Genomic DNA, 11,337 nt, shown 5'->3' with positions numbered 1-11,337 from the left:
ACACAGCGTTTAGACAATCGCTGGTGTTTTCTAGAAAGGCTGGCGTGATGTCAGGAGAAGAAGCGTATAATTGGGTGTCATCAGCATAGAGATGGTACTGGAAACCAAATCTACTGATTGTTTTACCAATAGGGGCAGTGTACAAACAGAAGAGGAGGGGGCCTAGAACCGATCCTTGAGGAACCCCAACAGTAAGGGGAAGATAAGAGGAGGAACCAGCAAAAGATACAGTAAAGGAGCGGTCAGAGAGATAGGAGGAAAACCAGGAGAGAACGGTGTCCTTGATGCCGATGGAGCGGAGTATAGTGAGGAGGAGCTGATGATCCACCGTGTCGAATGCTGCAGAGAGATCCAAGAGAATTAGCATGGAGTAGTGACCTTTAGATTTAGCTGTTAGTAGATCATTAGAGACTTTAGTGAGGGCAGTTTCAGTAGAGTGTAGAGAGCGGAAACCGGATGGAGAGGGTCGAGAAGAGAGTTATCAGAGAGATAGCGGATCAAATGGGAGTGGACCAGGCATTCCAGGAGTTTAGAGATGAAGGGAAGATTAGAGACAGGTGAATAGTTAGCGGCACAGTTTTGGTCGAGGGATGGTTTTTTAAGTAGTGGATGTATGATGGCATGCTTAAATAAGGAGGGAAAGATACCAGAAGAGAGAGAGAGGTTAAATATTTTAGTTAGGTGAGGGGTGACAGCAGGGGAAAGGGACTGGAGCAGATGTGACGGAAATGGGTCACTGGTGCAAGTGGTTGGGCGAGAAGATGCAAGGAGCCTGCTTACTTCTTCTGTGACTGGTTCAAACTCAGAGAGTGAGCTAGAAGCAGAGGGGGAGGGAGGACAGTGCATGGTATGAGATGATTGGGAGAGTGGGCCTGCACTCCTGGGTTGAGCAGGGAATGAAAAGTGTCAAAGAGACGTTGTGCCTTAATGCTACCTGTAACGTGGAAGCCCCCTATATTTCAATTAACAGATGGATTGAGTGGAAGCTTTTATTAGGAACACTTTACATAACATTTGGGATCAGTTATCTGGCGCTCTTCGCTGAGCACTTACTTTGGGGTTTCCATCTAACTCTCTTGAGTGACGCGATTCCGATGAAACTCCCAATGGATCCAGTCACTATAATGAGACAGCAGAGTTACTCTGCACTCCGCCTGTCCTCTGTTCAGCGGTGTCTTCTTTTCAGAAGTGCACAAAACTGTCGCGGGAGGGTCCCGGGTGGGAGGTGCCACGGCCAGAACCCTGCTGACCCGGACATCAGGAGGCCTTATAAGGCAGGCGTGGACGCTGCTGGGGTGCTTCCGAAGGCCCAGCAGTGGATACGACGGAAGCCCCCATTGACTAGCAGGAGCGCCCGCAGAAACAGGCACAGCGAAGCCTCATACGAGTAGCCAGCAAAAGAAGCAGGGACGAACGAGCGGACAGAGCCGCAGAAGTTCCTCCAGACTAAAGGATCCCCCTGCCTCCCTCCGTGATCCGGTACCTGCTTCATCTGCATGGGTAAGAGATCTCCATGAAAGTACCCTGATGCAGTGTTCCCTTATGTTTTTTCGCAGGGGAGGAAAGCTACGGGAAAACAGAAGCAAAGGGAATGTGCCCGCTGTAGTTGCCCCTTGCCAGATGGCCACCCTAAAAAGTTATGTCAGCCATGCGTGCGACAGACGGTAGGGGTTGATAAGGAACGATAGTCCATGGGTAGATTGACAGGCCCTTACATTCTCCCGTTTATACAGGTAGCGGAAGAGACGCCTGACTTCACTACAAGCCTGTGTTAGATAATCAGGACAGAGATGAAAGCCCTATCTCAATGGGAATCTTCTAGGAGAAGAGAGGCTAGTTTTTCAGGCTCTGAGTCCTCGGTCGTCCCTAGGAAAGACGATAACTCCTCAGACTCCCCGGCCTCCTTTCGTCTTCTTCGGATGAAGACTCTAGCCGGTTCTGCTTCCCCTTAGACCAAATGGATAGGCTAGTCAAAGCAATAAGGTCCACCATGGGGGTAGCAGACACAAAGCCGGAACTCTCAGCACAGGACATGATGTTCGGGGGTCTAGATCCCAGGAAGCGCAGGGCTTTTCCATTAAATGATAAAGTCCAGAGCCTGATAGATAGAGAATGGAAGAGGCCTGGAAAAAGGGGCACCATGCCACCAGCCTTCAAGCGGAGGTACCCTTTTGATGACCCAGTGGTAAGCAGATGTGATAAGGCCCCTAAGCTGGACGTGGCAGTAGCCAAAGCCTCCAAAAAATCCTCCATATGTTTTGACGACATGGCCTCCTAGAAAGATCCGCTGGATAAAAAAGCGGATTCTTTTCTAAAGGGAACATGGGAGATGTCAGCGGGCGCGCTAAGACCAGCGATAGCTGCCACTTGTACAGCCAGATCCATGATGGTCGGGCTAGATCAACTGGATTCCCAGCTGAAAGACGGAGCCTCGAGAGCATCCATTCTGAAAACTCTGCCGATCATCCAGAATGCCGCTGCTTTTTTAGCCGATGCTTCGGCGGACTCTGCAAGGATGGCGGCTAGGACCGCGGAATTGTCTAATGCAACTCGAAGGGCGCTCTGGTTAAAGTGCTGGCCGGGAGATATTCAGGCCAGGTCCCGACTCTGTTCCATTCCGTGTGAGGGGGAATATCTATTCGGCCCCGTCCTGGACGAACTATTAGAAAAAGCTGGGGATGATAAAAAAGAAATTCCCCAGTCTGCCGAACCCTTCTTATAGACACGTCCCTTTACCAGGAAAGGATATTTCCGTAGTAGGCCGCCCAGAGATCAGGCAGATGGGATGAGAAAAGAAGAAAAGGTACAGGATTTATGTTTGGAGGGGGGTGCCAGGAAGGTCCAGCACGCGACACTAAAAAGCCGCCCCAATGACTAGCTGCCTTCTACCCAGCTTGGTCGCTGATCTCTAGTAGCAACTGGATACTGGGGGTGATAGCTGCAGGACTACGACTAGAATTCTCCTGGGTTCCCCAAGATCGATTTAAGGTCACCCCACTCAGGTCTTCCACATCAGAACAAGCTGCCCTGGAGGCCGAGCTTTGTGATCTATGCGGCAAGAAGGTCCTAACACAGGATCCAGAGGGGGAAAGGTTTCTACTCCCCTCTGTTCCTGGTTTGCAAGCCAGACCGCTCCTTTAGGACTATAATAAATCTTAAGGCCCTCAACGAGTTTCTGGTCATACGTCCGTTCAAAATGGAAACCATCAATTCCACAATAAAATTGCTGTTTCAAAACTGCTTTATGGTGGTGTTAGATTTAAAAGACACCTACTACCATATACCCATTCATGCAGCTCATCAGTGTTTCCTCAGAGTGGCGGTTCAGTTAGATGGGTCAGTTCGACATTTCCAATATGGGGCCCTCCCCTTTGGGGTGGCAGTCGCTCCCCGGGTGTTTACTAAAGTGGTAGCGGAAGTTATGGCCCATCTACGTGAATCAGACATTCTAGTAGTTCCCTACTTGGATGACTTCCTTATTGTAGGCAAAACGGCGGATCATTGTTTGGAACAGCTACAGAGGGCAATGTCTTCCCTAGAGCGGTTAGGATGGTTGCTGAACATCAAAAAATCTCGGTTAGAGCCGATGAGAGGCCAGCAATTCTTAGGCCTATTCCTAGATTCTGAGAAACAGGAATGCCGTCTGCCTCCGGAGAAGCTTGTTCGCCTACACTACCAGGTCCTGAACGCTTCCAATAACCCCACCATGTCCCTCAGGAAAGCCATGTCCCTTCTAGGTTCTCTCTCGTCCTGTATCCCGGCAGTCCAGTGGGCCCAGTTTCATGCAAGGAAACTACAGGGCGAGGTTTAATTACATCAAAGAGTCCTTGGGGGTTACTTGGAGGGCCAGCTAACCTTGTCCCGAAACACAAGGGAGTCCCTAGAGTGGTAGCTAGACAAGGATAATTTATCCAGTGGGGTACCCTGGGAGTATAACATAACCTGCATAGTCACCACGGATGCTAGCCCTTCCGGTTGGGGGGCTCATATGGGTGAGATTCTGGTCCAGGGCCTATGGGAGCATCATCAGATAGAAATGTCATCTAACCTGAAAGAATTGACAGCAGTGGAGCAGGCGGCTAAAAAGTTCCTTGTGTATCTACAGGGCCATCACGTACGAGTGTTCTCCGACAATCAGGTCACCGTGGCTTATATCAACCACCAAGGCGGGACTCATTCCAAGCCCCTGATGAATGTAGCAGAGCGTTTGTTCCATCTAGCAGAGCAGTATTTTCTATCTTTAACAGCTCTACATATAAAAGGGAAAGAAAACATCACGGCAAATTTCTTAAGCCACAATCTGTTAAAGCAAGGAGAATGGTCCCTAAAAACCTCCATCTTCAACCTGATTGTACAAAAGTGGTAGATCTCTTCGCCACCAAAGAAAACAGGAAATTAAGACAATTCTGCTCCCTAAATCCCAGAGAGAATCCTCTGGCAGTAGATGCCTTTCTGATAAAGTGGGACTTCAGGCTAGCCTACGCCTTCCCTCCCCTATCTCTACTACCCCTGGTGATGAGAAAAATCAGAAAAGACAGAGCAAGAGTTATAGTTATCGCTCCATTTTGGCCCAGGAGGGCATGGTTCTCATGCCTCAGGACCATGTCGGTGTCCGATCCTTGGGTTCTTCCGGACATCCCGGATCTCGTATCCCAGGGCCGTTTTCCATCCTCAGGTGGCTGGCCTACATCTGACGGCGTGGAGTTTGAACGATCAATGCTAAAAGATAAAGGTTTCTCCCCAGACCTGATTAACACCCTACTTAAAAGTAGAAAAATCATTACTACCAAAATTTACGTCAGAATTTGGAAAAAATTCCTTCAGAACTCAGGAGTAGTCGCTGGGGATTCAGCGCCTATAATTCAAATCTTAGAGTTTCTACAGAAAAGTCTGGACATGGGGCTTTCCACCAGTACCCTTAAAGTACAAGTATCAGCCTTGGGGGCCCTCTTTAGCTGCAACATCGTGAGTAATTACTGGGTCAGTTGATTCATTAAGGCGGCAGGTAGATCCAGGCCGTGGGACTTGAACCTAGTCCTCATGGCTATGACGGAAGCTCCATTTCAATCTATCTCATCAGCTTCCATAAAAAATATGTCCCTCAAAGTAGCCTTCCTGGTATCTCTGACGTCAGCTCGTAGAGTAAGCGACATCCAGGCATCATCTAGGCGTCCTCCTTATATACAGTTTAAAGACGATAGGGTAATACTTAGGCCTGATCCAGCGTACTTACCTAAGGTAGTTTCTAGCTTTCATAGGACGCAGGAAATAGTCCTTCCATCCTTCCTCCCTAATCCAACTAACGAGAAGGAGGAGAAACTACATACCCTAGATGTTAAGAGATGTCTCATAGAATATCTCGCAGTTACCGATCCCTGGAAGAAAGATAATGCCCTGTTTGTCTCCCATCAAGGCCCTAGGAAAGGTTTTAGAGCGTCAAAAAATACACTAGCCAGGTGGATTAGAGAGGCGCTTTCAATAGCATACACCTCAAAAGGCAGACCGGCACCTGGGAAGCTGACGGCGCATTCCACCAGAGCCATGGCGACCTCGTGGGCTGAGAGATCGGAAGTCTCCATTGACTTGTAAGATATGTAAGGCGGCTACTTGGTCCTCTCCGAGCACCTTTTATAGTCATTATAGGCTAGACCTGGGTGCTTCCGCAGCCCTCTCCTTTGGTATAAGGGTACTGCAGGCTGTAGTCCCTTCCTAGTTATTACTCTCTGTAATACTCTCAGGTGGTGCCGTCATGAACGACCGAATAAAGTCTTAGTTACTCACCAGTTAACAGTATTTTTCGGAGTCCATGACAGCACCCGTATATTCCCTCCCTTTAGTTTAATTTCGGTGCGCACTTCTTCCTCTTGTATATGTCCACTGGTGATAAATAATTAAATAGTACTGTAAATACATCATGCATTAACCTTGGAGGACCTCTTGTGCTCTGTAATCCAGCTGATGCGTGGGAGAGGTGCCGCCCTTTTGTATCTGTAGGTTTCCTGTTCCTGAAGGGCAGATCCCCTCTCTCAGGTGGTGCTGTCATGGACTCCGAAAAATACCGTTAACCGGTGAGTAACTAAGACTTTTTTGCATTGTTTATTTTTTTTACGGTGTTCACTGAATGGGTTAACTAGTGGGACAGTTTAATAGAGCGGCTCGTTACGGACATGGCGATACCAAATGTGTACGTTTATTGTTTTTTTTATTTACATAAATGTATTCACTGGAGAAATTTCTTTTATTCAGAGATTTTAAAAAAAAAATTTTTTTTACTTATTTTTCATTTTTTTAAAAACTTTTTTATATTGTCCCAGTATGGGACATCACTATTTAATGTCAGATCTCTGACATTAAATAGTCAGATCTGTCAGATCGTGGGTGTTGCCGCAGGGTGACACCCGCACGCGATCGCCACGGCGCTCAACGTGAGTGCCGCCGTACTAGTACTCCTCACCTCCCGCAGAGCAGTACTAGAACGGTGAAGGGGTTAATTTCCCACAGAAGCATGCATGGCTTATCAGTCTCCTCATACTAACATGCCAGGCCTGGCTTGTCACTCTCCACAAAGCAAAATCTGACCCCAATTGAGAGCCTCTCACATGGCCTAAACAGATCTTTTACTTTGCACTGATGACTGTTGATATCCCTAAACAGTGTCTGCAAATTGAGATTGTTTCTTCCTATAGGTGGAGCTAAAGTTCTAGTCCTCTTCCTTTCTGAAGAGACAAGCTGCATATGGTCATTCAGTAAAGGGTGGTCCAGGCATTTGATATTGATGACCTATCCTTCATAACAGCTGACTGGTGAGGGTACCACGTGTAGGACCCTCCATTGATCGGATATTGATGCACCTTCCTAAAGAAAAGCCATCAGACATCCCCTTTAATGATTGTTTGCCGTTTTTGGGTTAACAGTTGAGGTCCTTGGAGATAGCTCCTAAAAGAGTTTGTGTGGGAAAATTCTTTAAATATTATTTAAATATTTGAAGAGACGGAAGGATTTGTGCAATCCTCATACTCCGAAGATCTGTGGTTAGTTCTCCAAGATGTTTGGATGCATTCTGCTGGAGTTTGATTTCATATACTAATGCTGAGTTATGCCAAGCAGCAGCAGTGTCTTATATGCAGGTAATTTGGAGATCGCGGGTGACCTGATATCAGATCTAGGAGTCGGAATCAGTCAAAACTATTTGGAGTGCAGTTAATTCCCTACACATTTTGACGTATTCAACTTCAGTAGAACCACAGGGATTGTACACAGGAGCATAAATATGAGGAAAGAACATTTGTAATGAAAAATTAGAAATTGGGAGATAAAATGCAGGGTGTCCCTTAAGTCTGGGCACACAGGAGTTCTCTAACTCTAATGGTAATTAATTGAATTAAATATAATAGAATTTTGAACAGCGTATGATGGAAGTTATTTAATATTCCATTGCAAATGATGGAATATTATATAACTTCTGGAATAGGATTTCAAACTAAATAAAATGTTACATAATTTCAAGAAATTAAATTATTTTTTTTTTCTATGTGTCCAAACTTTAGGGAAACCCTGTAGATAGAAAATCGGAGCGTGATGCGATGCTGGGAATACCAGATTACAGAGAGGCAAAGTGATTCTGTGAAAATGGGTGGAAATTGATTATATCATTCAAATAAGAGTAAAATAATGAGAACACACACGAAAGAAGAGATTAATAAATCAAAGATGGTAATAGTGTATTTAATAGCAAGAGTCCAAAAATGGAAGGCATTGGATGGAATGATAGAAATAAGTGTAAATAAATGATTTTGTGTGAAAATAATACCATCTTATGAATTGGGTAGAAAGGGTAGGTGTGGGACGAAGCGGATTGGTAGGTAAAGAGAAGCCGAATCCATCATAGTTGAATGTGTAGGGAAACAACCTGTAAAAGCCAAAACTGCAACATTTTTAATGAAATCCCAAATTGATTTTTTTTTTTACTTAATTACATGTAGTTAGGTCTTAAAAAAATTCTCAAAAGGTGGACAACCCATTAACTGCTTGTTTTTGATTTTATTGCATAGACATGCATTCTTGGCAGTGCACTTTTTGACTGTAAATTATTTCGTAAGGTCTATTAAATTTGGGTCAAAATGGTCAATCTATGCAAAAAACCCGCATTCAGTCAAGTTCACATGGTTTCCATCCAGCCTTAAAGGGAGACTGATTTCTATCCAGCACGTGTTGGTGCCGAGTCCCCTGAAAAGGTCAGTGATTTTCCGGACTCAAAATCAATTGGGACAAATCGTGCATAATGCCCATTGATGAGGTAGATGGGGATATGGGGGAGGTGGGAAGGTCTGCAAAATTGAAGGTAGTTTCGAAATTTAAATATTTGGGGATACAAATCGCCCTTCCTTTGACTAGGTTTGAAGAACTTAATCTAAGCCCTTTGCTACAAAAAATTTGTTCCAAAATATCAGCATGGAATAAATTACATCTTTCGGTAATTGGAAGGGTGAACCTTTTAAAAATGATTGTGATGCCACAGCTGTTATATGTACTGCATAATTCTCCAATTTGGATCTCGCAGAGTAGGTTCCACAAAATTAAATCGCTGTTTGGTGAACTAATATGGGGGGGGGGGGAAAGCCCACGGTTTAAACAAGAAACTTTGCAGAGGCCGAAGGAGGAAGGAGGTTTGGCGCTTCCCAACCCCTGGGTATATTTTTTATCAGCACAATGCCATCATATCGGAGGATGGGGGGTGGAGACGGGACAGGGACAATTGCCCAGTAGTTTGAGATATTTGTTTGGAAAATGGCCTCTGGGAGAGAGTTTAGAAGGGGGGCAGTTTTTAAAATTAGGCTCTCGGTTTCCTACTGTTCTCCTAATTCATAAGGTATGGGAAAAAGTTAAACAGATAAGGGGTGTCACGGGCTTTACCAAATACTCTCCTGTATGGGATAATATAAATTTGCCAGAATTCGGGCAAATTGATGGATTTGGGCCCTGGAGAGAGGCAGGAATAAGAAGGATGGGACAGCTAATGGGTCAGGGAAGACTTAAGTCATTTATGGAGCTGCAGACAGAATTCCAGTTACTGCATTCAAATTTGTTTCATTATAAAAGAATTCAGCATGCGTATCGGTCGCAATGTCGGAGAAAACTTATTGAGATCCAGTTTGATATCACGCTGGCCTCCATTTTGGAGAACAGCGTGACAAGGGGGGCAATCTCAGAAGTGTATAGAGATTTATTGTTCACTTTTCTAGTCAAACATCCCATCAAGTCTAGAGTGAAATGGGAGGTTGAATTGGGAGAGATAAATGACAATAGATGGGAATCTATTTTAGAATATGTGCCTAAGATTTCTATGAGCGAACCTGGGAGGATGTCTCAGTTATACGTAATTCATAGAGCTTACAGAACTCCTGATAGACTGTTCAAGATGGGTTTGAGGTCCGATTCCGAGTGTCCACGATGTTCGCAGGAACGGGCAGACATGCTGCACATGCTGTGGCATTGCCCTAGATTGTCTACGTACTGGACAGTCGTATTGAGTCGGATTGAATTGATATATAGGTGTGCAATCCCCAGAGACCCTTTGGTCTGTATATTAGGGTATGTAGAGGAATTAGTAGCAGTATCCATGGTCAAACTGGCGATTGCTAGACTGTTGTTCATAGCAAGGAAGTTGATCGCTCGGTTCTGGATCAGAGAAGAGCCTCCGACTAGACGAGACTTTCTTACGCAAGTGGAGCATATAATTTCATTGGAAAAAAGTATTTATACTAAGAGAAATAAACTCGATGTATTTCATAAGATATGGCAGCCATGGGTAGAATGGAGTTAGATTTGTGGGGAGGATGTATTATGATATAGATGATGTTCATAATAAACAAGTATATATGGAGGTGGGAAAGAGTATCGGAATAGAAATGAGGAAGACACTGAAGGGGTCTCGGGGGGGGGAGGGGAGTTTTGTTAATAAAAATGTATGATTATATGTGAACAACTGCTTGATGTCATATGATATACTTGTTATCATTTAATAAAAATTTATCTGATTAAAAAAAAAAGAAAAGGTCAGTGATGGCCGCAATCTATCGTGTCGTCGATAAAGGAACTATAATGTACAAAATAACTTCCAGGTAGGCAGCAAAGAGATTTATTGGATTGGTCTGGTTATTTATTAGCAAATCACACAGAGCTAAACGATTAGTTCCATAAAAAAAAAAAAGTAAAGTTAATTACAGTACGTAGAAAAACAACAATGTATTCCTAGGAGTCATTAACCATTTAGCTGCAGGTGAGTCTACAGTGCATTGCCCTGCAATGTAATTCAGCTTTTATAAACCACTGGTCATAGAAAGCTAGGATGGTACAAAAGACGCGGTACGAGAGGGAGAAGAGTGCGGGAATCTCTAGTGTTTAACAGAAATATCTACATCCGATTGGCAACATATTTCCTCAAAAGGAAGAATAAATATACATTGGATGGGAGAGTCCCAGCGTAAGTCAGTGCATAGGAGTATTAGCAGTGGGCGCTGGTCACAGGCTGTGGTGTTAGGTCTCCGTGGCTCTGGCTCCTGTGGAAGGCTTCCGGCTGGGCACAGATACGCCCGCAGTACTGGATGGCTTATTCAGCAAAGAAGTGCACGAAAGACACCGGAAAGGCTCCTCTGCGGGACGGCTCGCCGTCTATGTGTCCGATCTGTCAGCGAGGCAATAGTGGAGATATTAGTCCATAAAGCACAGTTTATAGCACGTCATTCATCATGGTGGCACTATTGGTAAAATGGATAAAAATCATAAATGGGACAACAAACTGTACGTTACTGAGTGGTTACCGGCATTAAACTAGGCTTTATTTCAGTGATGACTGAGCTATGGTTTGTGTTATATCATCTTTTTCTGGTGATGAAACTCATTTTTTTTCCCTTTTGGTCATCAGTGCAGTAGTTGTGACCTGTTTGCCTCCATCTACCTCTCCAGTTTAATTAAAAAAACCAAACCGATCTATTAGAAACAGAAGTCTGGATACTAAACCTGAAGTACAAGAATATAATGTACAGCCATAAATGGGTTGTGTCACCGTCATAATAGATTTACTTTTTCAATAAACTTTTCTTAAAAATAAGGCATGATTATTAAGATATTAATGTTTTATCCTAAAGGGGATGTCCAGTCCAAACTAATGACTGCAGACTTATGAATCTCCCCAGTACACGCACTGTACGCTGCGGGGATTCGCCGTTTTCTGACCTGGTACCAGAGGGTATCTACAGTATATATGTACTCCGGCCAGTGGGCCCATCCTCGCTCTCTATACACTTATACGGAGAGAGGCCATGCCGACTGCACAAC

General features: G+C 44.6%; 1 protein-coding gene across 3 annotated transcripts in view; it reads right to left on the bottom strand.

Annotated features, from left to right (window-relative positions):
* Positions 1-10,122: 10,122 nt before the first annotated feature.
* ASAP2 (ArfGAP with SH3 domain, ankyrin repeat and PH domain 2) overlaps positions 10,123-11,337 on the bottom strand; it is a 221,883-nt gene continuing 220,668 nt past the window's right edge. For all 3 annotated transcript variants that reach the window (XM_073568181.1, XM_073568182.1, XM_073568183.1), the window contains one exon: positions 10,123-10,684. In XM_073568181.1, the coding sequence (XP_073424282.1) occupies positions 10,610-10,684 (75 nt within the window). In that variant the 3' untranslated portion in view covers positions 10,123-10,609. The remainder of the gene's footprint in view (positions 10,685-11,337) is intronic.

This window comes from Dendrobates tinctorius, unplaced genomic scaffold, assembly GCF_039654945.1.
Source record: "Dendrobates tinctorius isolate UK_male_01 unplaced genomic scaffold, ASM3965494v1 ptg000021l, whole genome shotgun sequence".
NCBI classification, from domain to species: Eukaryota; Metazoa; Chordata; class Amphibia; order Anura; family Dendrobatidae; genus Dendrobates; species Dendrobates tinctorius.
The sequence above is the reverse complement of the archived record's forward strand: the minus strand, read 5'-3'. Positions and strand labels throughout refer to the sequence as shown.